The sequence below is a fragment of the Lepidochelys olivacea genome (assembly GCF_965140295.1).
Source record: "Lepidochelys olivacea isolate rLepOli2 genome assembly, chromosome: 6".
NCBI classification, from domain to species: domain Eukaryota; kingdom Metazoa; phylum Chordata; order Testudines; family Cheloniidae; genus Lepidochelys; species Lepidochelys olivacea.
Window position 1 is genome coordinate 3,587,892 of NC_140416.1, and position 25,450 is coordinate 3,613,341.

A 25,450-nucleotide genomic window follows, 5' to 3' on the forward strand; every position below is an offset into this window, starting at 1 on the left:
CTGAGAGGTGGTGGGTTACTCTGTGCCGCCGTCCAATCTCCCTGGAGGCTTTCACCTCCTTCCTTCTTGGCCTGGAACTGTTCCCTCGATGCTGGAGACGTCAGTTCCTCACTGGATTGTGGACTTGGGCTTGATCCCTCTGGAAGCGATGTAGAGTTTGACTTGAAGGGTTGAATTGTCACTTGGGCCTCTGGGTTGATGAATTTGGGGTCCACTAAGGATTGGTGGATAGCTGACACCTGTGCTCCAGTGTCCCTCCACACAATAAACTTCTTCCCACCCACTCTCACAGTTTCCCTTCCCTCTGAGGGTATCTGGGAGGCATCTGGGCCTGAGGACCTTTGGTGTGACCCTAGTGCCATGAACTGTAATGTGTTGGGGTTCTTCGGACAGTTGGCCTTTACATGCCCCAGATCATTACATTTAAAACATCGCCCAGCTGACTGGTCACTGAGATGAGGTGGGTTGCTGGAGAATGGTATGGTGGGACGATTAGGTGTCTGGTGTTTTCCTTGGGGAGTAGGTGGGGCCTTGGGCTGGCCCCAGTGGTAGGGTGTGGTCTAGGGGTGTCCCTTCTGATAATTGCTCCAACTGCTACTAGCTTTCTTTTTTTCCACCACCTCCACCCATTTGGTTCCAATCTCCCCCGCTTCGATTACAGTTTTGGGCTTCCCATCTAGGAGGTACCTTTCTATTTCCTCAAGAATACCCTCTAAGAACTGCTCCATTTACACTAGGAGAGACAGATCTTCCAGAGATTTAACACTTGCTTCTGATTTCCAGGCATCCCAATTTTTGACAATGTGGTAGGCGTGTCAGGAAAATGTTACTTCTGGTTTCCACCTTCGGGCTCTGAACCGCCGACAGGTATGCTCAGGTGTTAGCCCCATTCTAATTCTGGCCTTTTTCTTTAAAAGGTTGTACTCATTCAAGTGTTCTTTAGGCATTTCAGCTGCCACCTCTGCTAAGGGTCCACTGATCTGTGGCCTCAACTCCACCATATACTAGTCTGTAGGGATGTTGTACCCAAGGGAGGCTCTTTCAAAATTTTCTAAGAAGGCCTCTGTATTATCACCTACCTTGTATGTGGGGAATTTCTTGGAATGGGGAGCAGTACCTGGTGAAGGACTGTTAGGGTTACCTGCTGGACCCAGCTTAGCCCTTTCCGGCTCTATTTTCGTCTCCAAGAGCTTCACCTCTTTATTCTCCCTCACTTCCAACTCCAAGTGCTTTAATTCCATTTGTCTTTCGTGTTTGTTCTGTTTTTCTTCAGCCTCCAATCTGGCTAATTCCAGTTTTTTCTGGACCTCACTGTCAGTCATTTTTGCTAACTTTCCTGCCCTTACTGTAGCCTATCCCAAGAGCTAGGGGGAAAAAACAGCTTGTGAATACCCTTGCTGTAGCTTAACTACTCTGCCCTCAGGCAAAAAACAAAAAACTCCAGCTGCTCTCAGTTTAAAAAAAAAAGTGCCCTTTAAAAAAAAAAACCTCCCTGGTTTTCAAGCAGCCAAAAGGAGAAAAGTGTCCTTTTAAAATCCTGAGGTCTGTGCTTCTGGTTCAAAATGATCCCACCACTCTGCCACCATGTCAGGGGTCTCCCCCCCACACTCTGAACTCTGGGGTACAGATGTGGGGACCCGCTTGAAAGACCCCTACGCTTATATTCTACCAGCTTAGGTTGAAACTTCCCCAAGGCACAAATTCCTTTCCTTGTCCTTGGATGGTATTGCTACCACCACCAAGTGATTTACACAACAATTCAGGGAAGGGTCACTTGGAATCCCTATCCCCCCAAAATATTCCCCGAAGCCCTTTCACCCCCTTTCCTGGGAAGGCTTGAGAATAATATACCAACCAATTGCCTTAGCAATGAGGCACAGACCAGACCCTTTGTCTTCAGGACCCTGAAACGAATCAGGTTCTTAAAAGAAAAACTTTATTTATAAGGAAAAAAAATAAAAGAATCACACCTGCAAAATCAGGATGGAAGGTAACTTTACAGGATAAATAAAAAGATTTAAAACACAGAGGACTCCCCTCTGGACTCAACTTCACAGTTACAAAAACAGGAATAAAACTACCTCTGCAGCACAGGAAAATTCACAAGCTAAAACAAAAGATAACCTAACGCATTTCCTTACCCTACTTACAGTTTCTATAATTTTAGATGGAATATTCCAGGTATATTTTCAGGAGATGTTGTACCTCCTTGGCTTCTCTCTCCATCTGGAGAGGGAACAACAAAGAGAGAGCCCAAACAAAACCTTCTCCCCCCAGATTTGAAAGTATCTTCTTTCCTCATTGGTCCTTCTGGTCAGGTGCCAGCTAGGTTATTTGAACTACTTAAACCCTTACAGGTAAGGCAATTCAGTACAGCTGCCAAGGAGGGATTTTATGCTACCCTTCTCTCTATATTTATGACAATCCCCTACCCAGGGAGAAGGGCCCAGCTGGGCTGATGGGATGGGGTGCAGGGAGAGAAGCTGCTGCCAGGGCTAAGGGCCTGGAAAAGCCTGAGCTGTGGCCTAGAGCTGGGCCCTGCTGGAGCCCCAAGGAGCCCAGATGAGCCAGGGAAAGGCCTCAGGCCCATCTCAGGGGAGAAGGGAAAATGTCCATCACCGTCTGGGGTTGGGAAGTCACTGGGGAGATGGGTGAGTTCTTGCTGGTTAATGAAGCCCATTTGTGCCCCCTGGACTGAACTACCCCTGCTGTCCATAACTCCCCACCCCGAACTGCCCCATCCCTAAATTTCCCTGACCCTACACCCTTCTTTGATTCCCCTCCCTCCCTCAGGCTCCCTGGGGTAATTTCACTGTGTTGTTTTAACTGGCAACCCAAGGACATGCTGAGCTCCCCTGCCCTCTGTGAGGAACTGGGGGCTCTGCCTGTAAAACTTCTGAATAGTGGCTGATTTGATGAAATTGTATTGTGACATTGTTGCGTCATGGAAAGCCTATGTGCCTGGGGATCCCAGGTGAGTTAGCAGGGCTGTGTCACATCTCTGCCAGGCCCGAGACAATGGTGAGTGATCAGCACCCAGTGATGGTCTTTCCAAAGTTAAACATCTGTGTCTGAAGGGAGGAGGGTTGGAAGTACTGGAAAGTTAGTTAGAGTTGCCAGATGTCTGGTTTTGGACTGGAAAGTCTGGTCTAAAAGGGAACCCAGCAGTGTCCAGTCAGCACTGTTGACCGGACACCAAAAGTCAAGTTACCAGTCCATGGGTGTGGGGGAGGTACAAGTTTATCAACCCACGCCAGCCATGGGTGTAATTTGCAGGGAAGCATTGCCCCCCCCCAACCGTGTATTTCTGCAAGTGCCAAGCAGGGCTTACTCTGATCAGTCTGTTGGGAGGGAAGGGGCCTCTGTCCTTCCCATGCTGTGCTGGCTCACTCCACCCCTCCCCACAGCTGAGGGTGGCAGCTCCAGAACGCTGCCTCCTGGGTCCTAGTGCCCATTATCATCCTCTTTTGTGTGTGCTGGGTCCTGTTTCCATACAATGGTGAGTGCTCATGGGGGGAGAAGGGCAAGGGGGTGGGATGGGGTTGGAGGAAGAGGCAGTGGGGAAGGAATGGGGATGGGGCAGGGAAGAGGAGATGGGAGTGGGAATGAGGCACTGGACAGTGTGGAGAGGAAAGGGGATGGGTTGTGGAGAGGAAGAAGGAGGGGATGGGGCAGGGGAAGAGAAAGGGATAGGGGATGGGGAGTGGGATGGGGTGGGGACAATGGGGAGAGGAAAGGGGATGGAGCGGAGAGAAGAAGGAGATAGGGGGTAGGGCAGGGGAAGAGAAGGGGATAGGGTAGGGTTGCCACCTGTCTGGGTTTTACCCAGACAGTCTGATTTTTGGCTTCTGTGTCGGATGCCATTTAGGGTTGACAGGTGTCTGGGTTTCAGGACCTGGCAACTGTAAATGGCACCTGAACCACAAGTCTGGTTACTGCGGGATGGGGCCAAGTGCCGGGCCATTAACTCACACCAGCCCCTGCTCAGCTGGGGTTGCCTCCTACCTGCAGGCAGGCTTGAGCCGATACAGTGAGTGACAGGGGAGGAGGAAGAGGAGCCAGTGATGGGGGTGGCCCTTGGGGGGGGGGAAGGCAGACAAGGGCGGGGCCTTGGGGAAAGAGGCGGAGCAGGGGTAGGGAATTGGGGGAAAACATGGGGTGGGGCCTCGGGGGGGGGGTCCAGTTTCCAGCATTTATAAAGCTGGCAACCTTAAATAGTTACCAAAGAGACCAAAAGCAGCAGGTGGGTAGGTGACCCCAGCAAGAATCTATAAAGGGAGGCACAGGGGATGAGAGCCATCTTGTACTGGAGTCACATGAAGCAGGCTGCTGCAGGGCAGTAGGCAGTGGGGTAAAAGACCCTGCCTGCCTGAGGGAATATAGATGCTCCCCAAGGGCTCCCAAGTGAAGGGTGAACTAGCGCCAGACATTGTGTCTGGGATGGCTGACTGTTCTGTGTGGTCTGTGCTCTCTTGGGCCTTACGCGCTTTCTGTTTAATCCTATAAAGTTGATAGATTGAATACAGAGTGTATGTGTGAGTGTGCACAAATGCATGTGCGTGTCTATGCACACATGCGCACTGACTGATTCACAATGGCTGTGTGCCCGAGGGAGTGAAGTGCAGACCAGAAGCTTCACATCTCTGGGTGCCGTTCCGGGACAGGGGGTGTTTGAGTAGGGGGCAGGCTGAAGGATCAGCGCTGTGTGAAGCAGGGCTGGGCGGCTGCACCGTGGCTCTGATGCTCAGAAGGGGGGTGACAGGTAGCACGTCTCTGTCCTGGGGGCGGGGCGTAGGGCAATGGTTCTCAACCAGGGGTACACGTACCATAAAGGGTATGCAGAGGTCTTCCAGGGGGCACATCAACTCATCCAGATATTTGCTTAGTTTTACAACAGGCTACATAAAAAGCACGAGCGCAGTCAGTACAAACTAAAATTTCATATGGACAATGTCTTGTTTACACTGCTCTATAGACGACACACTGAAATGTAAGTACAATATTTATGTTCCAATCAATTTATTTGAAAAATGAAAAAGTAAAAGCAATTTTTCAGTAATGGTGTGCTGTGATACTTCCGTATGTTTATGTCTCATTTTGTAAGTTTAAGTGAGGTATAAACTTGGGGGTACACAAGACAAATCAGACTTTTGAAAGGGGTGCAATAGTCTGGAAAGGTTGAGAGCCACTGGCCTAGGGGGCCCGAGATTGGGGCAGCGGCAGGACTCCATTCAGGTCTCAAAAGTTTAATGCACCCCAGGGGATTGAGAGTACAGAGGCTTGGATCCCCCTCACAGCTGCCCTAGTGGGTGGCCAGGAAGGGGCATTCAATCTGAGACACACACACAGCCCCCGGCTCCCTTGTGTCAGGTCACCCCAGGGACATTTCCAGTGCCCCTCCCACCACAGGGCCACCTGAGCCCTCATTAGCCCCAGGGGATGGGGATGGGGCTTATTTGCATAGAGGAGGCTGGAGGCATTAATCTCACTTGTAAAGTCTGTATTCCATGCTACAAGACAATATGTAAGTTTTGCTTTATAACTTGGAAAATGTTTTCTCTGGACTTGTGAACCCAGGCCCAGGAATTGTCCCCCCTACCCCTGTACCCATCCAGGAGGGCTATCAAAATTTAGGTGGGCCATTATAAGACAAAAGCTTTGCTAATTGCTCCATCCACCCATGGAGAAGTATGTGCAGAAGGCCTCTTCCCATCTGCTATAAGATAGAAATGAAAACAGGTGGCATGAAGATTTTTCATCTCTTTGATGTTTGAATTCTCAAAGGGCCAGAGAAACCAAACTGAAACCAGAGATCCCCAGTGGCTGCCTCATGGGTCTGCCCTGGAAGACACTTGGAATAGTCGCTCACTACAACTCTGTCACTCTTAGGATTTAGAGGTGACTCATTGGTTTGTATATGTTTGCTTTCTTTAACCTGTGCTTAGTTCTCTTACTTCTCTTTCCTAGTTAAACTATCTACAGTTTTATTATTACAGTATTGGCTGCAGGGGTTGTTTTTGGTGTAAGATCTAGGGTACCAATTGAGCTGGAGTAAAGGACAGGTCTGTTGGGACTGAAAGCAACCAGAATATTGTCTGTTTTTTGGTGTAAATGATCATTTATCACTAAGTCAAGTTTGCCTGGAGAGTCTAAGGGGACTGTCTGGGACTCCATAGTAAGACTCTTATGGTGATCCAGGAGTTCACATTTGTTACTGGCTTGGTAAAATCTAATTCTAGAACATACCACCAGTTTAAGGCATTTGGTTCACGGTCATGAGCCACTCCAGACAGGGACTTACCCTGTCTAGCTTCAGGCCTGCCACTGTCTCAGTTTACCTTCTAATCTTACCTAAAACAAGCCACCATAGCGGCTGTTTTCACAATGCTGCTCCCCTAATGTTCTTCATTATCAGAAAGTAAAAGTCCAAGCCTTCCAGCCCTCTTCCCCTGGATCAATTAGTCCTTTCAGTTTAAAATGGTTTCCCCTTTTTTATAGCCCAGTCTCCTGCTCAATGTTCTTGGTAGCCTTGCCAGCTGAGGCTAATGCCTCAACAAGCTCTGGCTCCTTGCAGGTCTTTCTGCAGGCTTCAGAGAGTTATCAGGTGCCATCAGTGCAGCAGGCTCCCTACCCCAGACTCTCCCAGAGGGAGCTCAGGCTGCCCTTATGCTCTCCGCAGACTGCTTTCTAGTCACAAGCTCCCATCATATGGTCCTGGGCGTCACTCCGTTCACCTGGGAAGGTGGGCTAAGGTTAGCACATTGCAGCTGAGCCCCAGCCCCCCAAAGAACCAGTGCATGCTGTGACATGGGAATAATAGTTCCCTAGTTCATCAGGGGGCCCCCTCAGTTGATGTCTGTGACTTACTCAGCTAATACTGTGATCAGCACCAGAGGAATTCCTGCCTGGGAAACAGATTCCTGCTCCGGGGTCAGCCCTGGGAGCTGTGCTGTGGTGATATGCGACTTCTGCTTCTTCAGGGACGTGCTGTTGTAATTGCATGGAAAGGCTCGCACTGAATCTCGCTAACATTTCTTCAGACAAATGGAGAGACCTCGCTGGACCAGCTGTGATCAGTTCATTTCTGTCGGGAGTGCGCTCATCTTCAGATGGGCGATCCCAACTGCACTGCAGAAAAACGGCTACATATGGAATCAGTGCCAGCTGGAATTCTCCTGCAGAACATAACAGAGATTTAGGACTCCACTGGATGGAGCTGTCCTGTGCACTCAGCACATCTTGCTGCTCACTATGGCCCAGATCCACAAAAGTATTTAGGCTCCTAATTCCCATTGATTTCACCAGGAATTTGACATCCAATACTTTTGAGATGTGGGCCCATGTGACTCCTGTCTTACCAGGGGATGGGGAGGGGAAGGAACCGCTCAGTGCACACACATTGTAAAGCTTTTGGCTTTGTGTGTGAATTATTTGTAACAATGGAAGAGGACCCCAGATCTGTCTAAGACAGGGGGGCTTTCGGAAAGAGAATGCTCTACTGAAAATGCCAACTATTGAGGAGAGAGTCTGATCATTTTACTGTAATGTCTGTTAGTTCTTGCAAAGGCCTCAGACCCTGGAGAGCTGAGCATGGGAGAGAAAGATAAAAACCCTTCCAGGAAAAGGCCACAGCCTGATGTCCTGAAATAGTCAGATCGAAGAGATGGAAATTGAAGCCAAGAGGGAGTAAATGGAAGCTCCACCCAACCCTCACTCACCTGGTATCCGTCTCAAGCTTTCCTGCCAGCTCATTCTGGTTGATTCCCTTTAGGGCTTGAATGGCTACCTCAGCAGCCCCATCCATCTTGTAGTACTGTACCAGCAGGTCACACACGGTCAGGGAGTTGGCCTCCTCCAGCATCCCATTGGGGATCCTCTTGTACCCCTCTGGTAGCTTCATATGGTTCAATTTGGACTTGAATCTCTTGATATCTGCACTCCCCAGCTCATCCAGAGTCTCCTGCAAGGCATCTCTCAAGGTCTCAGGCATCTTGTCTCGGATGTTTGCTGAAAACAGAGCCTTGTCTGTCACTATGTCTCTACTTTTATGCTTTCCAGTGCATCCCTCATCCCTCAGCCTCTGTTTCTCCACCTTCTCCCAGCTCCTCTTCCTCACCCCCTCTCCCTAGGATCAGAGGCTCAGAGGACAGAGAGCTAAGTGGGACAATGAGAACTGGTGACATGAAGTCAACTGATTTCCTGGAGGCTGGCCACTGATGGATGGACAGGGACATACCAGCTCCCACCTTCCTCTTGCCCTGTAGAGTAATCAGTCCTCCACAATGGTGGTTGACAAGCTCTTCCTAAGGCCCCATGTACAATGTATTATGTGGCCCCATCAATTATTATTTTAACTAAAAAACAACTCCCCAGCTAGCCTTTATAGTTGTAAAGAAAATCTTTTAATGCAACCCTCACATAAACAGATGCAATGGCATCTGTCCAAGTCTACAGAGAAACTTAAAAAATAGGTCAGAGAGGTGTGAAATGCCCCAGTTCAACTCAATAGTATGTTAATACTGGAACCGTAAAGGGATAAATGTCAATAATGTTAACTACTTGACATTTTAGTAGCTGCAGCCAGCTAAATTATTCTTTCAAGGAGCACTTGACTGATTGGATAACTGACATCTCAAATAGGAGAAGTGATACATTTCCTGGCATGACTTTTGTAAATGAATCGTCACTGATGCTAAAGTTCAAAGAACCTTTTGGGACTAACAAACATTTCAGTAAAAAACCCCTCAGTGTTCATCTGAAAAACAGATATTTTACGTATCCTACAGGGAGGATGGGCAGTAAACTTACCACTGTTTCTTGAATATTTTAACTCTCTTGTGGTGTTAGACCAGCTAGTTCTCTAGTATCCAGAGTCATGTCCTAACGGAGAGATCCAGGGGACAGGGGAATGGTGTCCTCGAGGGAAGCTCTATTGACATTTAAACTGATCAAACCCCAGAGAAATACACAGTAGAGGAGAATCCTACAATCCTAGCTTGGCACCGAAGGTGGAGAAGGTTGCTCAGGTCCCATCTAGCCTATCCTCACACTGGTCCAAGGCAGGATGATCCCCCCACAGTTTATCCTCTGGGATTTAAAGATGATCTGGAGAAGAACCGATGGTTCTTCGCCACTGGACAGGGCCCTGGGATCCTTACCTTGGCCCCTAAGTGGACAGGGAATTGATGGGACCTAATGGAGCTTCTCCACGCAAACCCCTGTGCTGCAGGCAGGAGGATCTGGGCCTCTGAGAGAACAACTGGGATTAGACACCGGGATCACAAGCTCCATGAATTCGTACTGACCTGCTCGTGTTGGGGTGGAGCCAGGAAGCTTCACATCCCCTGGAAGAGAGAAGGAAAGAGGGAATCAGATACTGGGTTCGTGCTGCTCATGAGAGATCCCACTCGATATCTGGTATCTGACTGGCTAAGCCACTCACATGGCAGTGCAGCTAATTACCATGTACTAACTCTGTATCTCTGTAGCTACTGCCCTGAGCAGTAATTTCCATGGATCTCTTCACCGTGAGGCTAAGAGGAGGGCTTATTAATTCACTCTTACGGCCTGATCCTGAGGAGGGTTAAGTGCTCACCACTCCAAATGGGAGTTCAGGAGCTCAGCACCAACCAGCATCAGGCCATTTTACAGCACCCACCATGCTGAGTTTGTGAATAGGGAGGGAAAGATGGTCTTGGAATGAAGGCACCAGACGCCTGGGTTCTTCTTTTAGCCATGTGAAGGAGTGTGGGCTGATAGTTAGAGCAGGGGATTGACAGGTTTAGACAGCAGTCATGTCCTTTTGATGAGTACCTTAATATCGCTGAGAGGGTTGAACAATGTTTGCGTGTGCTAGGACTATGGAGGACCTGGGGTGGCCATATGGCTGAGAGAACTTGAGCCCCTTGATTCCTCTGGGCTGAGCAGGGAGAGATGAGACAAGAGGAAAGGATGATGCACTTATGGGTGCAATAGGCACAAAACAATGCTGAGAGATTCAGTTCTGCTCAGTGATAATTCTCAGGAGCGCAGGGCACCTGTGCAAAGAGATATGGGTCTTCATGCTGGTGAATGCAAGGTCAGGAGCTAATGCAGTTAATCATAGAATCATAGAATATCAGGGTTGGAAGGGACCTCAGGTCCTCAAAGCAGGACCAATCCCCAGTTAAATCATCCCAGCCAGGGCTTTGTCAAGCCTGACCTTAAAAAACTTCTAAGGAAGGAGATTCTGATAATACCACCCTGAGCAATGAAAGATGAGGGCACATCAATCAATGTACTGTCCTAGTTGGGTGTAGTCTCCACCTATAGGCTGGATACACTCTGGGTCTGATGTTGGGTTGGGAGCGAGGCTGGCTGGATGGACATTACCCCTCGGTGCGAGGCCAGCCAGGGAGCAATGAGTTAGCTGGTGTGTCTGTGCTCCCTGCCCTCTTCTAGGTGGAATCACAACTTCCCAGCCAAGTGTCACAGACCCGATCCCTGATGGAGCTGCTCTAGCTGTAGAGGCAAGGGCTGAGTTTGGGAGCAAGAATTGGAGCATTCTCTCCCCCTCGGTTGTTGTGAGATTCTCCATGGCCATGGTAGGCAGAGTGACTGCAGCACAGTGCTGGGTGCCTCTGTTTGGGGACTAGAGTGACGTGATCTCAATGGGCATTTCCAAACCTGCTCCTCTGCTCTCCCTCCCCAGCCCAGCCCCAGTTCACATTCCCATGGGCTGTAGGAGGTGGCTGTGCACATGTGTCCTGCCTTATTGTGTGCACATTGCTGGCCCTAGCAACTACAAGCAGATGCTGGGAGAGGGCTTCCTGCACAATCCTCTGCCCTCTGCCAGGATCTCTGGCTGAACCCACCTGGTCTCACAGTTGTCTCCCAGATCTGTTGCTGTGTTTTCTTCTCCACCAGGCTGAGCTCCAATTTGCCCCCCAAGTCTCTGGTGTAGATTTCCATGTCTGGATCCAGGGGATGAACTGCCATATTGGAGAACTCCAACTCCTGCAGCAAAGAGAAGTCACCCCCTTGTGGTGAGCCCACCTGAGCCGGCAGAGCAGGAGTGGGCGATGCATGTGGATCCTCAACAATCCTCCCCAAATCCTTATGTATCCTTAATAATCCTCCCTGAGTTCTCAGAGGAGGAGGGGCCTTCTGCGTTTGACCTCCCATTACCAGGAACACAGTAGCCGTCAATATAACTTTCATCCCTTTCTCACTCACTTCCTGCCCCTGGGCTCGCTCTGCCCTCAGACTGACTGAGCCCCTCTTGGTTCACTCCAACTGTCCCACTGAAAGCATAAGAGGGGCAGATTCAGCTCCCACCTCTGTGCTGACGATTCCCAGGTCAGCCTCTCTACCCACTCTGCCAGAGCCCTGCCTCCTCTGGTATCTCTTGCAGCCGGTTCATACTGAGCTCAGCTCCTCACCTCCCCTTCCAACCCCTTCCCTGTCTCTGCCTTCTCCATCCCTGTCAATAGCTCCACTGGCCTCCTGTCATCCAGGGCTCCCTGCAGCACAGAGCCCCCTTGCACTGTATCAGGGAAGTAGGGTCAACATTGACTGTGAGGTGAGAGCACCCCCTACTGAGTCATCCTCTACATCCTGTGCCATAACCTCTGATTAAAGATACAGAACAGAAGGAAAAACAGTTGAAGTCTTTGAAATGTAAAGTAGTAAATAAGGATTTGATTGTAACAACATCCCTTGTTCCCTTTCCTGTGCGCTACAGAGAGTTTTTAGAAGGAAAAACCACCTTGATGTCTCAGATGGTATCAAAGATGGTAATAACTGTGCTCTTTGGGGAAAAGTGAAGTTAGCTGAGAGGGGCTGGAGTTGTCATAGTTACTGTTGTTGTTAAAGTCTGATCCTGTTTCCAGTAAGACAAAACAAGACAAGACAAGCACACAGAAAAGGGGAGAGAAAAGAACAGCAAAGAAAGAAAATGCTTTTGTCTCTGATGCTGACTCTCACTGGCTACTTCATTGCTGGAGAAACATAGGCCCAGCACATTGTCTGATCAGCCTGTCCGAGACCTGGCAAACTCATACAAGAGTCCGGCTGTCTACGGAATAGCTATAAGCTGCATCTTTCTGGTCACAGGCTTACAGCAGTGTTTCAAAATCTCCAGACTTGGCTGGTCAAGCCAGACTTTCATTAGACAGATGGAAAAAGGAGAGAGCTAGGACAGAAAAGAAATAAAGTAGGGAAGGGAAAGAACACATGGGGGAGGGGAGAAGAGAGACAAAGTCTCACATCCCAGGTAGTACTCGAGATTCAGCTGAAGCCAGTGGAGGTGGCGATGTCATCTGGGTTCCTCTTCCTGGGCTGGTCTGGACATCTTTCAGGATGGAGATGCAGAAGGTCCGGGTCCCAGGAGACGGGGCGAGTGGCAGCTATCAAGGTGGAGCTCACTCCTGTAGCCAAATTTCTCTCCCCAAATCTCTTTCTTTAAGGACCCCAAAAAGGAGTGAGGGGAACAGCCCATCCTCTCATAATTTTGTCCTTCAATTAGGCCTATCTGATACACCAAGTTTAGTTCATTGATTTCTAGTCCCACATTTTCTTGTTTACCAGGCATGATCTTAACACAGTCCTTGCATTAGATCCTGAGGGCCTTTTTGTTTGGACTAATTCAGTCTGTCTCCCTTCTGTACCTTTTCCCATCAGTACTGATTGTTATGGGTTATTTTGACGCTTCATGAACTTACACTCACTTTTTACAGTTGAGCTCGCAATAATGGTAAATTTGCAGACCCAGTTATCACAGCAGACCTTAATATTGTTAATCCTCAATGGAAGCAGAGAGTTTAAATTTTACATACCTTAGGTGTCACTTCTATTTCTGAGGGACTGGATACAAAAGAACAAGAGCCGAAGCGTAGGGGCTTGCTTTTAGAAGGCTTGCGCACCCTTATTGACTGGTACTTCATTTCATTGTCCTCAATTGCCTGTGAAGTACAAGCACCATTATTCCTTGGAGATCCAAAGAGAGATGGATGGGCCCAGGGGAGAAAGGGTCCAGATTCCTTTTTAACTGCTACATCGCAGCCAACGGGGAGAAGAGTCTTTGTGATCCCAGGGGCAGTGGCATTACAAAAGCTGCAAGTGAGGAGTAACCTTGAGGAACCTGCATTTTTAGTGTGATTTTGCTCCCAATAAGGAAAGTCAAATCTGCTCCCCATCTTCATTTCATGGCTGGATCCATATTAAATTAAGGGACTAAGAACTGACAGCAACCAGCTTTGTACCTTCCAGAGGGCCTCCAACAAAGCCAGGTGAGACCAGACTATATATGGAATCATAGATTAGGGTTGGAAGGGACCTCAGGAGGTCATCTAGTCCAACCCCCTGCCCAAAGCAGGACCAACCCCGACTAAATCATTCTAGCCAGAGCTTTGTCAAGACGGGCCTTAAAAACCTCTAAGACTGGAGGATATCCCTGATGGCAGTACCATAAACAGCAGGGATGTGGGGTGGGGACAGCAGCAGGCCTTATTTCACATAATGAGCATCTCAGGCCTTCTTTCTCCAAGAAGCAAAAAGAGGCCAAGACAGTCCTGAACGATTCCAAAGGCCTGAGACAGACAGTCTCTTCGGTCCTCACACGGGGCTTCAAAGAGGCATGTGAGAAAGCCTTTATGTACACATAGAGCAATGCACAGGCGGTAACCCTGGGGGAGGGGAGGGCTGCATGTGATGCACTCGTTCCTCTGTGTAGCTGCTTAATTGTCTAGCCATCTGGCTGTTTAGCCATACCCGGCTGCCTTCCTTCCCATATATAAACCCAGCCCAGAACTCCAGAGCTCTCTGCCTAAGCTGTCTTCCTTATCTGTGTGGCCCAGGTAGGCAGCATGTCCCATCCCAGTCACATGGGACTGGACATAACTCACTCAGATTCAACGGAAATCCTTTCTAACATTTCCGAGGTAGAATTACACTCTGGGGAGTGAGTTTGGAGTCACTCGGCCCTCAGAAGCACACATCACTGCACTGGTTTGTGCAGTTATTTCACTACAGTGCATGCTAGAGGATGTTGCAACTCACTCCTTCTTCTCAGCCCAAGTGTAGCTTGTGGATCTGGACAATGTATATCTACAGTATATTATTATTGGATTCTCCTTTACCTGTACTAGTGAGAGATCACTGGGTATCAAGTAGAGGTGGAGGGTTACATCTGCAGCCCTGCTGGACCGATAAAGCAGCACCAGGGTGTGTATTGGAGGAAATAGCTTAGAATAGATCTGTTTCCAAAGCAGTCCAATTGGAGAGAAGCTGGGGTTCTCCAGCACGGCGTGGAACGGCCTCACCCGTGTTGGACTTTCCAGGATCATCCCCCAGTCAACAAAATGGGCCACTTGAAGCTGAGAAATGTCAACCTCTGCTGCTGTTGAAGGACAACAAAGAACGTGAGATTTTACCTGTCTTGTTCCCCTAGCTGCCTAATGGCTGGATCAGGGCTTGAGAGTCAGGACTCTGTTCCCTGCTCTGGAGGAAATGTCCATTGTAGACAGCTCACTGCTCATTTGCTCTCCCCAGTGTGAGATCAGCATTTTGAAACCAGTGTTTCTTGCTTCCTGTCCCAAAAGATCAAATGACCTTTGCCCAATTTCCTACTGAACCCATGGCTCTGGAATAATCTTTGTCATGGCTCTGCTCCTACATTCTTTCTATACATTGGTGACCAAAATTGGACACAGTACTCCAGCTGAGACCTAATCCGTGCTGAGTAGAGCGGTATTATCGCCTCCCGTGATTTGCATACTATACTTCTGTAAATGGAACCTAAAATTGCATTTGCTTTTTTTGCAACAGCATCGCATTGCTGACTCATGTTGAGATTGTGACCCCCCACCACTCCCAGATCTTTCTCAGCAGTGCTGCTGCCAAGCCAGTTATCCCCCATTTTGTATTTGTGCATTTGGTTTTTCTTCCCTAAATGTAGCACCTTACATTTAGAAGGGTGTTGATAAGTCGGAGAGAGTTCAGAGAAGGGCCACAAGTATGATTAAACAATTAGAAAACATGCCTTATAGTGAGACTCAAGGTGCTCAATCTATTTTGCTTAACAAAGAACTGACTTGATCATAGTTTATAAGAACCCCAATAGGGAACAAATATGTAGTAATGGGCTCTTCAGTCCAGCAGAGAAAGGTCTAACAGTGACAGTAATTAACCATTGGAACAATTTACCAAGCTTTGTGGTGGATTATCCATTACTGGCAATTTTAAAATCAAGATTGGATGTTTTTCTAAAAGATAGGCAATACGTTTGGGGAACTTTTCTGGCCTGTGCTATGGAGGAAGTCAGACTAGATTATCACAATGGTCCCTTCTGGCCTTGGAATCTATTAATCTAAATACCTTTAAAAACCTGGCTTATGGAAATCTCCTGTGTGGCTGAAAGGAGCTATAGAATGCCGTTTGTAGCAGTATTTTACTACCGTACCTGCAAGGCACAGGAAGTGCGGGAGGTGAACGGCTGCCACGGCCCTAGGTGGTTCTACCCTGATGTTGAACAAAGGGCTGGACACCATCCATTGCTGCTTTTCAGATGTGCTCATTCGCCGATCCCAGAAGTCGTATCCATATTGGATGGTCACGGCTGCTATCACCTCAAACCCCAGTTCAGTTTCAGAGCAACGGAACGAGCCTGCCCTTGGGAGGTGAACCCTGCAGAGCATGGGGAGAAAAGGGTTAAACAGCACTGGCTGGAACCATCTCACGTCCTTTTCCAACTGACCCCAGGTGCCCTCACATTTATCCCCTTAACTCTGCCTTCAGCTCAGCCCTGTGCTTTGATATCAGGATTACTCTATATACAACAACAAAAGCTGGGTGATAATGAGAACACTTGGACCTTCTCAGACTCCATCCCTGTTAGGAGTTAAGGAGAGTCAGTCTCACTGGAAGACTGAAAGCTAGTTGCTGGCCCAGCACTCCAATCACTTAAGCATTAATCAGTCCCCACAGGAAAGACCTGATGGAGGAGTGGAGTACTTCATTACCTACTCAGACTGGAGGCTGATAAGCTAAGAACATAAGAATGGCCATACTGGGTCAGACCAATGGTCCATCTAGCCCAGTGTACTGTCTTCTGACAGTATTCAGTGCCAGATGCTTCAAAGAGAATGAACAGAATAGGGCAATTATCAAGTGATCCATCCCCTGTTGTCCACTCCCAGCTTCTGGCAATCAGAGGCTAGGGACACCCAGAGCATAGGATTGCATCGCTGAACAACATGGCTAATAGACATTAATGGACCTATCCTTCAGGAACTTATCTAGGTCTTTTTTGAACCCAGTTATAGTTGTGGCCTTCACAACATCCTCTGGCAAGGAGTTCCACAGGCTGACTGTGTATTGTGTGAAGAAGTACTTCCTTTTGTTTGTTTTAAACCTGCTGCCTGTTAATTTCATTTGGTGACCCCTAGTTCTTGCGTTATGTGAAGGCGTCAATAACATGTCCTTACTCACTTTCTTCACACCCGTCACAATTTTATAGACCTCTGTCGTGTCCCCCCTTAGCTGTCTCTTTTCCAAGCTGAAAGGTCCCAGTCTTTTTGAACTCTCCTCACGTGGAAGCTGTTCCATCCCCCTCATCATTTTTGTTGCCCTTCTCTGCAACTTTTCCAATTCTAATATTGCTAATTATAATTACAAAATCATAGCTAAGTATCCCATTAGCTGAGAGGACAGTTAAGAAGAACTGGAAGGAAGTGCAGAGCGGGGTGGGGGTGGGGCTGGCAGAGTTGGGAAGAAGTCAGAGCTCAGGGTGGCAAAATCTCTTCGTCTTCCTCTCCCAGGCGAAAGTAGCTGAGGACTGGAGAAAACTGTAGACCACGTTGCTGTGCAGGTCTGTGATGGTGGTTTTGGGGGAGGTTATAAAAATAACACTTATGGAGGTGCTAACAAACAGAAGGTTCATAGATTCATAGATATTTAGGTCAGAAGGGACCATTATGATCATCTAGTCTGACCTCCTGCACAACGCAGGCCACAGAATTTCACCCACCACTCCTGCAAAAAACCTCACACCTATATCTGTGCTATTGAAGTCCTCAAATCGTAGTTTAAAGACTTCAAGGAGCAGAGACTCCTCCAGCAATTGACCTGTGCCCCATGCTACAGAGGAAGGCGAAAACAGTGTCCCAGGCTGTTTGCGTGGCATCTCAGGACATTGAGCCCACCCCATGGGATGCTGCGCACTCAGTGTGATAGGAGCTGGCCTGCGCTCCCAGACACAGACAGCTGCAGAGGGGGTGACACCGAACTCCCAGCCCCAGCTCTTACCTGTACATCTCCTGGTTCCCATCTGGGCCCCGAACAGTCTCAGGGTGTATTTCTTCTGGAGGATCCTAAAACACAGGAACTGGCATTAACTTGGCCCCACTGGGGATTTCCCACTGCAGAGCTCTTTGCAGAGGGAATCTGAGCAGCTGTGGCCAAGTGTTCAGCTGGGGGCTGTTTCCATGGCCTGGGACCCTGGCAGCGTGGCTGGCAGGGGGGACTCTGACCAGCTGGATTCCAGCCCCACAGTCAGTCATTCCCTTGGGGCATTTCCCAGGGGACAGAGATGCCCCGGTCTGGGCAGTGGTGTAATTCTCAGAGGTATGGCTGAGAGGGAGGGGAAGAGATAGAGAGAAGGGTGAGGCAATAGATGGACCGACAGACAAGGATCTGAGTGATCCCACAATCCTTTACCTCCTCTCTGGGACACAAGTCACATTTGTCCTGTCCCCAGGGGTCCCTGCTGGAATCCTCACTCCGGCTGGTCTCTCCTGCAGCAGAGAGGGGGAAAGGCCCTTTCACATCTCACCTTCTCACAGCATTGGATAATGAGCCCCCATCCCCCGTGCACAGCAATGGGATCTGGGCATTTCCATCGGCAAACTCCCCCACGGATGGATCTGTTCTGTGCATTAACCCAGCTCTGATGCTGCTGCTGTGCAGGGACCACTGGGCTCGCAAGGCCTGGGGGAAGGGCTCTGTGTTGAGGGAGAAGGTGGGGCGGCACAGGATAGATGGGTTCAGTGAGGGGGACTGTCATAAACATATAGATAAGGGTAGCATAAAATCCCTCCTGAGCAGCTGTACTGAATCTTTACCTGTAGGGGTTAAGAAGCACAAATAACCCAGTTGGCACCTGACTAAAAGGAACAATAAGGAAAGAAGATACTTTCAAATATGCGGGGGGAGGTTTTGTTTGTGCTCTCTTTGTTTGTTCCCTCTCCGGAGGGAGAGAGAAGCCAAGCAGGGACAACATCTCCTGAAAATATACCTGGAATAATCCATCTAAGAATTATAGAAATTGTAAGTGAGGCAAGGAAATGAGTTAGGTTATCATCTTTTGTTTCAGCCTGTGAATTTTCCCTATGCTAAGAGGTAGTTTTATTCCTGTTTTTTGTAACTGTGAAGCTGAGTCCAGAGGGGAGTCCTCTGTGTTTTAAATCTTTTTATTACCCTGTAAAGTTACCTTCCATCCTGATTTTGCAGGTGTGATTCTTTTACTTTTTTTCTTTATAATAAAGTTCTTCTTTTAAGAACCTGATTGATTTTCAGTGTCCTAAAAACCAAAGGGTTTGGTCTCTGCTCACATTGTAACCAATTGGTTGGTATATTATTCTCAAGCCTCCCCAGAAAAAGGGGTGAAGGGGTTTGGGGGAATATTTTGGGGAAACAGGGACGGCAAGTGACCCTTTTCCTGCATTTTTGTCTAAATCACTTTGTGGTGGCAGCAATACTGTCCAAGGACAAGGAAGGGAATTTGTGCCTTGAGGAAGTTTTTAACCTAAGCTGGTAGAAATAAGCTTAGGGGGTCATTCATGCAGGTCCCCATATCTGTACCCCAGAGTTCAGAGTGGGGAGGGAACCCTGACAGGATCAAGGCATAAAGGGAAGAAGAGTGGGCAGGATGTGGGGTGGGGGCAGAATAGGGAGGGGAGAGCCCAGAGTGATCCTGCAAGCACCGGAGATTAAACCTGATGCGGGTGATGAGGGCAGTGGTGGCAGGGTCGGATCAGGGGATGGTCAGAACAACAGGTGGAGGGGACATTTTGTTTCTTTCTGCTCAGCCATGAGCGAGGCCCATCAAACCACCTGCAACTCTGGGCAATTTGAACCTCACTCACCTGCAGCACCAGCCGCAGACCCAGTGGAGGGCAGGAGGGTCTGTTTCCAGATGATCTCTGGGGAGTGAATAATAATAATAATAATAATGTCATTATTGTCTATTTCCCAGGCGCCTTCCATCCCAAACTGCTTTCCAGGGATAAACATGTAGCCACCTCTGGGGTGGGGCACAGCAGACCTATGGGGTCAATTAGCCTTATATCCTGACCCGTTCCTGCTGCCCCTGATCAGACCAACAGGCCCATCTAGCCCAATATCCTCCCACCTCCCTGTCACCCAGATCAGACCTATGGGTCTGTGCAGTATGGCAGAAGTTTGGCAGCACAGAAATGCAGCTACTTCTGGGGTTGGGGCAGCTGGTTAACAACTGCACAGCAGTGTTGCACCGTAATTGCTCACTTTGGTGCTGAAATGTAGCCACTTCTGGGGTGGGGCACAGCAGCTGGCGAACGGCCACCCAGTGATGCTGCACAAATAGCAGTTTGGGACAGGAAGTGAAAGAGAATCCTGAGCCTACTGCACTCGGAGGCTGTGCACAAGCCGAATTGCTTATACCAAATGGTAACTGCAAGGAATAAAGTGGACCCACTGGCACTGTGAGAGCAGAAATGCATGTGGCTGCGATAGGCCAGTGTGCATGACAGAGAGAGAGAGAGAGAGAGAGAGAGAGAGAGGTGGAGCTACAATCAGCACCACCCACCTTCTGCTGCCTCTGTCTTTGCAACAGAATTGGGGTCAGAGTCACTGTCTTCATCGATGCATCCTGAAAAGAAAAATGGAAACTGACAAAATTCCAAACAATCTGAGCCAAATTCTGACCTCAGTGAACCTGGTGTAAATCCAGAACAACCTCACTGAGTCAGTGAAGTCAGGGCTGGATTCTGATCTCAATTTCACAGATCTAAACTTGGAGTGATTCCAAACAGATTAACCAAGAGTTCCAGTCCAGTGTGCTATCCACTAGGCAACACTACCTCCCACTTTGCCCACATCTTTCCTTGAAAACAGAGGTTTGAAACTGGACGGCAGTAGGTGAAAATTTCATTGTACTATTATTTTTCCATCACTGCAGCACCCTGTACTGGCCTATGGCAAGGCAGAGTCCCCTGCCCAGGAAGAGCTCTCAGCCTGTAAACCTAAAAGACGATAGAAAGATTTCCATGCACGTGCATGAAGTGGAGTTCTTTGAAGTTGACTCTGCACATTCCCACTCATGGAATACGCCAACGATACAGTTCTGAGGGTGGACAGCAGTGCCCTTTGGAGCACCCTCCTGCCCTATTCTTGCCCTGCCTGTATGTGCTGAGGGTCTGGCTAGGAAAGGGGGCCTGGCGCTCCAGTCACCTTGGTTCCTTCCACCACCTCCTCAAGTCCAAAGTTGTAACTAGGACCCTAAGGAAGTGGGGAAGGTGAACAGGGAGTAGGAATGTGCAGAGTCCATCTCTGAGAACTCCAGCTCCAGGTGAATAACGTTAATTTCTTCTTTCAGTGGCCTCAGCACGATCCCTCTCATGGGACAGTTTGATAAGCAGCACTCCTGTCTCTGGATGGTGGGATGCGGAGTCCTAGTTAAACAGTAATAGTAATATGGCCTTACCAATTTGGCTCCAATCTGGATGCCAGATCAGGGCAGTGGTGTTCCATGAAGGTGTGAACAGAGCTCCAGGTGGCAGTTCTGCAGATCTCTAAAGTTGGGACATGTCTAAGGTAGGCCATGGAAGCCGCCTTTGCTCTGGTGGTCTCTTGGAAGAGGGACAGAGCCACGTAGGAGTGTGTAATGCGTGTAACTTCACCTCCCCCGACTGAGGGTGAGGGCTAGGAAATGTACTGGCAAGTGAATTGAATATTTGAGATAGAATTCTGTTACCACTGTGAGGAGGAGTTTAGGGTGAGGGGGAAGAACCCCTTTATCTTGTGGAAGACTATAAATGGTGGGTCATCCATAAGAGCTTGTAACTCTTCCCTTCTAGCAGATAGAATGGCCACAATGAAGACTGTCTTAACTCACCTCCCAAAGTCTCAAAGGGCAGTTTCATGAGCTAAGTATGAGAAGGAGGTCCCGTGTTGGTGTAGGTTCCTTGACTGGAGGGTAGACATTCATTAGTCTCTTCAGGAATCTATTTACAGAGTCATGACTAAATACAATCTCATTGTCAATTAACACATGATGCCACTTTCATGGATAAGAAAAGCTGCAAGATGCACTCTCATGGATAAGAAAAGCCTTAAGCATCTCAAATGAAGTGTTTCAGAGTAGCAGCCGTGTTAGTCTGTATTCGCAAAAAGAAAAGGAGTACTTGTGGCACCTTAGAGACTAAATAAATTGGTTAGTCTCTAAGGTGCCACAAGTACTCCTTTTCTTTTTTCAAATGAAGTGGGTACTCCAATGCAGGTTGAACAGGAGCTGAAATTGGGTTTATGCTCAGAGCTAAGAGAACCTTTTCCACTTAAGGTCATAACACCTGCAGGTTGGCTGTTTCTTGGAGTTTGAGAAAGTGTCTTGAACTTTTTTTTGAGCAGAACAGACTCCTGTGGTCCATGCTGCCATATGCCATTATGGTGGGTCTGGGTGGCAAATCCAATCACTCTTACGGGTCAATAAATATGTGGTTGCTAGGAGAGACAGACTCCTTGTGATATCTTTAGGAGGTCTGAACATCATTATTGTCTCGCCCATACTGTAAGGGGAGGGTTGGGGGTGGGAGGGGTACTGAACTGAATGGAAAAGCCTTTGGACAATCTCCAGAATCCATCTGTCCATAGTGATGGCACTCCAAGTGTTGAAGGAGTGAGAAAGATGGTTTCTGAAGGTGTGTGTGTGTGTGGGGGAGGCAGGCAAATGAGTGATTGGGTAGAAATTGCTCAGAGGTTTTCAAGGATCTCGTCAAATCTGAGACCAAGGACCTGGTGCATAAGTAGATGATGAAACTAATTTCCCTTCAGGATGGGGCTTATAAGTCTTGGGGGGGAGGGATAGCTCAGTGGTTTGAGCTTTGGCCTGCTAAACCCAGGGTTGTGAGTTCAATCCTTGAGGGGGCCATTTAGGGATCTGGGGCAAAAATTGGGGATTGGTCCTGCTTTGAGCAGGGGGTTGGACTAGATGACCTCCTGAGGTCCCTTCCAACCCTGATATTCTATGATTCTTCCCTTCTCTGCTGAAGATGAGCAAGGGGTTTCTGCTGATATTGTTTCTTTTTCACTAAATAAGACAAAGACAATTGGTATTGCTGCCTGTGATACCTGAACATTGGCACATCAAACCTCCTCCTCAATGACTTAGAGATCTCAGGCAATCCAGCTGTAGACACAGTGTCCTTTATCTTTTCTAGAAGTTCATCAGTTCCAGCACTGAATAATCCATGCCTCTCAAATTGAAGATCTTCTACCCTGGTTCTGTTTTCGGGAGGGAGACCAGAAGAGCGAAGCCAAGACTTATATCTTAGTGTAATTGCTGAAACTGCCACACTGGAAGGTGCATCTCAGAAGTCAAACAAGCCTTTAAATCATGTTTTGCCACTGGCTGGCCTTCCAAAATGGATGTTCTGGCCAGTTTCCTCTGCTTTTCTGGCAGAGACTTTGCAAATAGACCAATCATCTCCCTTAGGTGGTATTGATACCGAGACATTACTGCCTGGTAGTTGGACACTCTAATGCTCAATGTAGCAGAGGAGAAAACTTTCCTACCCAGGGTATCTAATTTTTTGCCCTTTCTATCAGAATGGGTAGAATGGAATTTACCTCAGTTTGTTCTCTGAACAGCAGCTGCCACTACCAATGAGTTTGGAGCAGGGCGAGTATGAAAATCCCTCAAGGGGAAGTTGATAGTTTGTCAGCTTTCTTAGAATTGCTTGCCCAGGGGTGGATTCAACCTGATTTTGTTGTTCTTGGTTTCTGGTTGCAAACCCTGTAGGACTAGAATAATCCTTTTTGAGGGTGATTCCAAAGTATCAAATGCTAGATGTGTTGGAATGCTAGGGCTGAAGCCATACTGGGTCAGACCAAAGGTCCATCTAGCCCAGTATTCTGTCTTCTGACAGTGGCCAATGCCAGGTGCCCCATAGGGAATGAACTGAACAGGGAATCACCAATGGCCATGGAATGGTATTCATGGTAATCATCAGGGGTTTCAAATATACAAAGCAGGCTGGGTATTTGACACCGCTGGGATAGAGAGATTGAGAAGTTACCTAATAGGATACTGACACTTTACATTGACACACTCTTGCCTTGCAAGGAGCATGGGAGAGATTCAGGGACATGGTGAGAGAGCAGAGTTAAGGCTGTCTGGGGTAATGGCATTTCCAGAGACAAAATTAGTTTCTGATCACACAGATGCTATCACCAACATACTGGAATGAGTCAGCAAGGGTTCTAGTAGGGGTAGGTCACAATGGGAAGCTTTCAGGGACGATCAGGCAGCAGCGAGGGGACCAGGCCACCCGTTACAGGACAATGGGAGGTTTTAGGAACACAGTTATTCTGCAGACTAACCTGCTTTGTCCCTGTGTGTGGTTAACAAAGGGTTAATGGAGCCATGCAATAACTTACCCACAACTCTGAACCCAGTGTTAGCAGATGGACCTTGATTTTCAGGGAGGGAGGAAAGGAGGGCTAGAAGCAGAGAAAGAGTGACAGACAGCATCAGTCTCATGGAGCCTAAGAGCCCTTGGAGCAGGGGTATTAAAAGGGGACATGACACCCCCAGTGGCCATGGACCCTGCCAGCTTCACTCACCCCCAAGAGCTGCCCCTCCCACCACCCTGTGGGGGAGACCCCTTCCTCATGGGACCCCAAGTCCCTTCTTTCCCCTCACCTGCCAGACCATATAAAGGGAGAGCTGTGAGAGTCGGGGGGAGGGGGCAGAGAGAAGCTGGGTCTGGGAGACAATAGTGAAGGGGGCAGAGAGGGACAACTATCGACACTCCCACTGCACACGCTGCTGTAGAGGGTCCCAGGGAGGCAGAGGGAAGCCCTCTCCCCATTTTCCCCCCTCCCCAACCCCGGGTCCCAGTTTTTCACTATCAAACAGTGCTCACCCAGCAGAGAGGGCAGGAGGTCTGGGTGAGAGGAGCGGGAGGTACCTGCAGCCTCATCACTTACTGTGCTCACCAATCACTGCTGCTCTCTAGTGTAGTTTCTCCACATCGCCCCCCCCGCACCCCACACCCCTTTGGAGTTAGATCTGGGCCCAGAGAAAAACCCAGATGTAAGAGCCCCTCACCCCAGAGCGGAGAGGGGTTTGAGAGCTGATGTGACTGGTACAAACAGCTCCTCTGTGAGACAGGGCAAATCAGAGCCCCATCACTTGTGTCTGCATCACTCCCCAGCCCATGGCGGGGAGGGGCTTGCAGCTGATGGGATAACAAAACCCTGGCCTGTCGGGGTGAGGGATGCCCAGCTCTGGATTGTGCAGCTGGAGCTAGTTTTGCCTGGAATGGACCCAACAGCACCAAATATTGAAATAATCTCCCCGCGCTCCACACAGCTGCACATTGTACAGTATTGAGGGGGCTGCTTGAACACACATGTCCCAGCCCCAATACCACAGTGATGGGTGAGGGATGAGCTAGTGGCCTCTTTGGGATGAGCACTGGGTACCGCCCCTTCATAGCACAGAGGGAGCATGTTTTCTTGGTGTCATGTATTTACTCTGTGACTTTCCAATGAGGTCTCTGTTAGCTGCTGTCGATGTCGGGCAGAGGAAGCCCTGGTACTCCAGCCTCCACATGATCTCTGGGTTCATTGTTTTAGTTCTGATGTTCTGGTATTGCTTCCTGTTCAGCACCTTCCCATGGAGAAAATTCAGGACTGTGTTGACATGGGAGACGCGCTGGATCAGCTGTTCTCGGTGCCGGTCAACAAAATGTTTCCCTGGGGAGAAGGACAGCACCAAAAAAAAAAAAAAAACAGTCAGTTACTGATTTTATCATTTATTTAGTTTGATTTATACACACTACAATAAAAACTCCCTAGCCCATCCTGTACATCCACACCTGACCTCCATGCCATTACACTGGGGCTACTCCAGACACCTGCAATGAGTCCTAAAGGGATGGGGCCTTGAGAGGGAATGCCCTGCCAGCCACCCTCTCTCTTGTAGCAAAGGTCTCCTTTGCTGACCGTAACAGGAGCAGTGTGCCACAGGGAGAGAGGTGGGTAGAGGGTAGTCCAAAGGCATTTAGGGCTTTATAGGTCAAAACCAAGATCAATGTAGAGACCCACAGGCAGCCAGTGCAGGTTGTAGGGTGCAGGTTTGCTCACAAAATGGCCCCTGCTTAGCAAGTGGGCTGTCAGATTCTGCACCAGATGCAGGCCCTGAGTAGCTCTA

The 25,450-nt window shown here is 48.7% G+C and overlaps 1 protein-coding gene across 4 annotated transcripts in view; it reads right to left on the bottom strand.

The window, feature by feature from the left end:
• Positions 1-4,181: 4,181 nt before the first annotated feature.
• The window catches only part of LOC311522656 (uncharacterized protein), a 64,770-nt gene continuing 43,501 nt past the window's right edge, over positions 4,182-25,450 (bottom strand). For 2 of the 4 annotated variants that reach the window (XM_084632112.1, XM_084632110.1), the window contains exons 10-22: positions 24,772-24,993; positions 23,671-23,733; positions 19,823-19,885; positions 19,122-19,178; positions 17,695-17,771; positions 17,284-17,348; positions 15,440-15,663; positions 14,118-14,377; positions 12,816-12,941; positions 10,854-10,995; positions 9,306-9,344; positions 7,719-8,007; positions 4,182-7,175 (exon numbers count right to left, since the gene is read on the bottom strand). In XM_084632112.1, the coding sequence (XP_084488238.1) occupies positions 7,106-7,175; positions 7,719-8,007; positions 9,306-9,344; positions 10,854-10,995; positions 12,816-12,941; positions 14,118-14,377; positions 15,440-15,663; positions 17,284-17,348; positions 17,695-17,771; positions 19,122-19,178; positions 19,823-19,885; positions 23,671-23,733; positions 24,772-24,993 (1,697 nt within the window). In that variant the 3' untranslated portion in view covers positions 4,182-7,105. The remainder of the gene's footprint in view (positions 7,176-7,718; positions 8,008-9,305; positions 9,345-10,853; positions 10,996-12,815; positions 12,942-14,117; positions 14,378-15,439; positions 15,664-17,283; positions 17,349-17,694; positions 17,772-19,121; positions 19,179-19,822; positions 19,886-23,670; positions 23,734-24,771; positions 24,994-25,450) is intronic. The other 2 variants (XR_014712174.1, XM_084632111.1) reach the window with 2 other exon arrangements.